Genomic DNA, 699 nt, shown 5'->3' with positions numbered 1-699 from the left:
CGGGTCCTCTGGGGCCTCCCTGGGGCGGGGCACCCTCTGTGCCAGCCAGCACTGGCTGCAGCCCGAGCGGGCTCCCCAGGACAAGGCCCAGCAACTAAGAGGCCAATTAAAGCACTGCACAGCAGCAGAACCCTCAGCAGAGTTGTTTGGACAACCACGGACTCGCCACAGCTCCACAGCAGCCTCACGGGGAATGTTTCCTGTCTACAAGCAGCCTTTAAAGGAAGCTGGGGGATGGAGATCAACAACTTACTGTTTTTTGCCCTTCCACCACCGGAACCCGACATAGCACAGGACCACGGAAAGTGGCACAGTGATCAGTGTCACCACTGTGCCAACCATGCAGGACTTGCGCACATCCTGGGGGCAGAAAACTCTTGGGCTGCTCGGTGTTTCCTGGGCATTTTTGTCTGACTTGCCAAGCACGCCTGTGGGAGCAATGGGGAGCGTGAGCCCGTGCTGTGCACCACTGCTGAGCTGGCAGCACGTTGCATACGGCCAGGACCTTCTCTGCTTCCCCAGAGCTGGGGCCTGCAGGCACCTTGCCGCCCCTGGGCACAGGCTGTGCCACCAACAAAGCCCAGAGGGCCGGGAGGAGAGCCCGGGGGCAGCGCAGCTGCTGGGGCAGGGGCTCCTTCGAGGGACACGGGCCAAAGCCATCCCTGCAGCAGCAGGTGCCACCGCGGCCCTCCCCGGCCC

The 699-nt window shown here is 63.1% G+C and overlaps 1 protein-coding gene across 1 annotated transcript in view; it reads right to left on the bottom strand.

Annotated features, from left to right (window-relative positions):
- Positions 1-699, bottom strand: part of EFCC1 (EF-hand and coiled-coil domain containing 1) — a 61,658-nt gene that overhangs the window by 44,225 nt on the left and 16,734 nt on the right. Inside the window, exon 7 of the mRNA XM_017737287.1 lies at positions 254-428. Coding sequence (XP_017592776.1) covers positions 254-428 — 175 coding nt within the window. The remainder of the gene's footprint in view (positions 1-253; positions 429-699) is intronic.

Source organism: Corvus brachyrhynchos, unplaced genomic scaffold (genome assembly GCF_000691975.1).
Source record: "Corvus brachyrhynchos isolate BGI_N302 unplaced genomic scaffold, ASM69197v1 scaffold266, whole genome shotgun sequence".
NCBI classification, from domain to species: domain Eukaryota; kingdom Metazoa; phylum Chordata; class Aves; order Passeriformes; family Corvidae; genus Corvus; species Corvus brachyrhynchos.
Note: the sequence above shows the minus strand (reverse complement) of the source record. Positions and strands in the feature narration are given on the sequence as shown.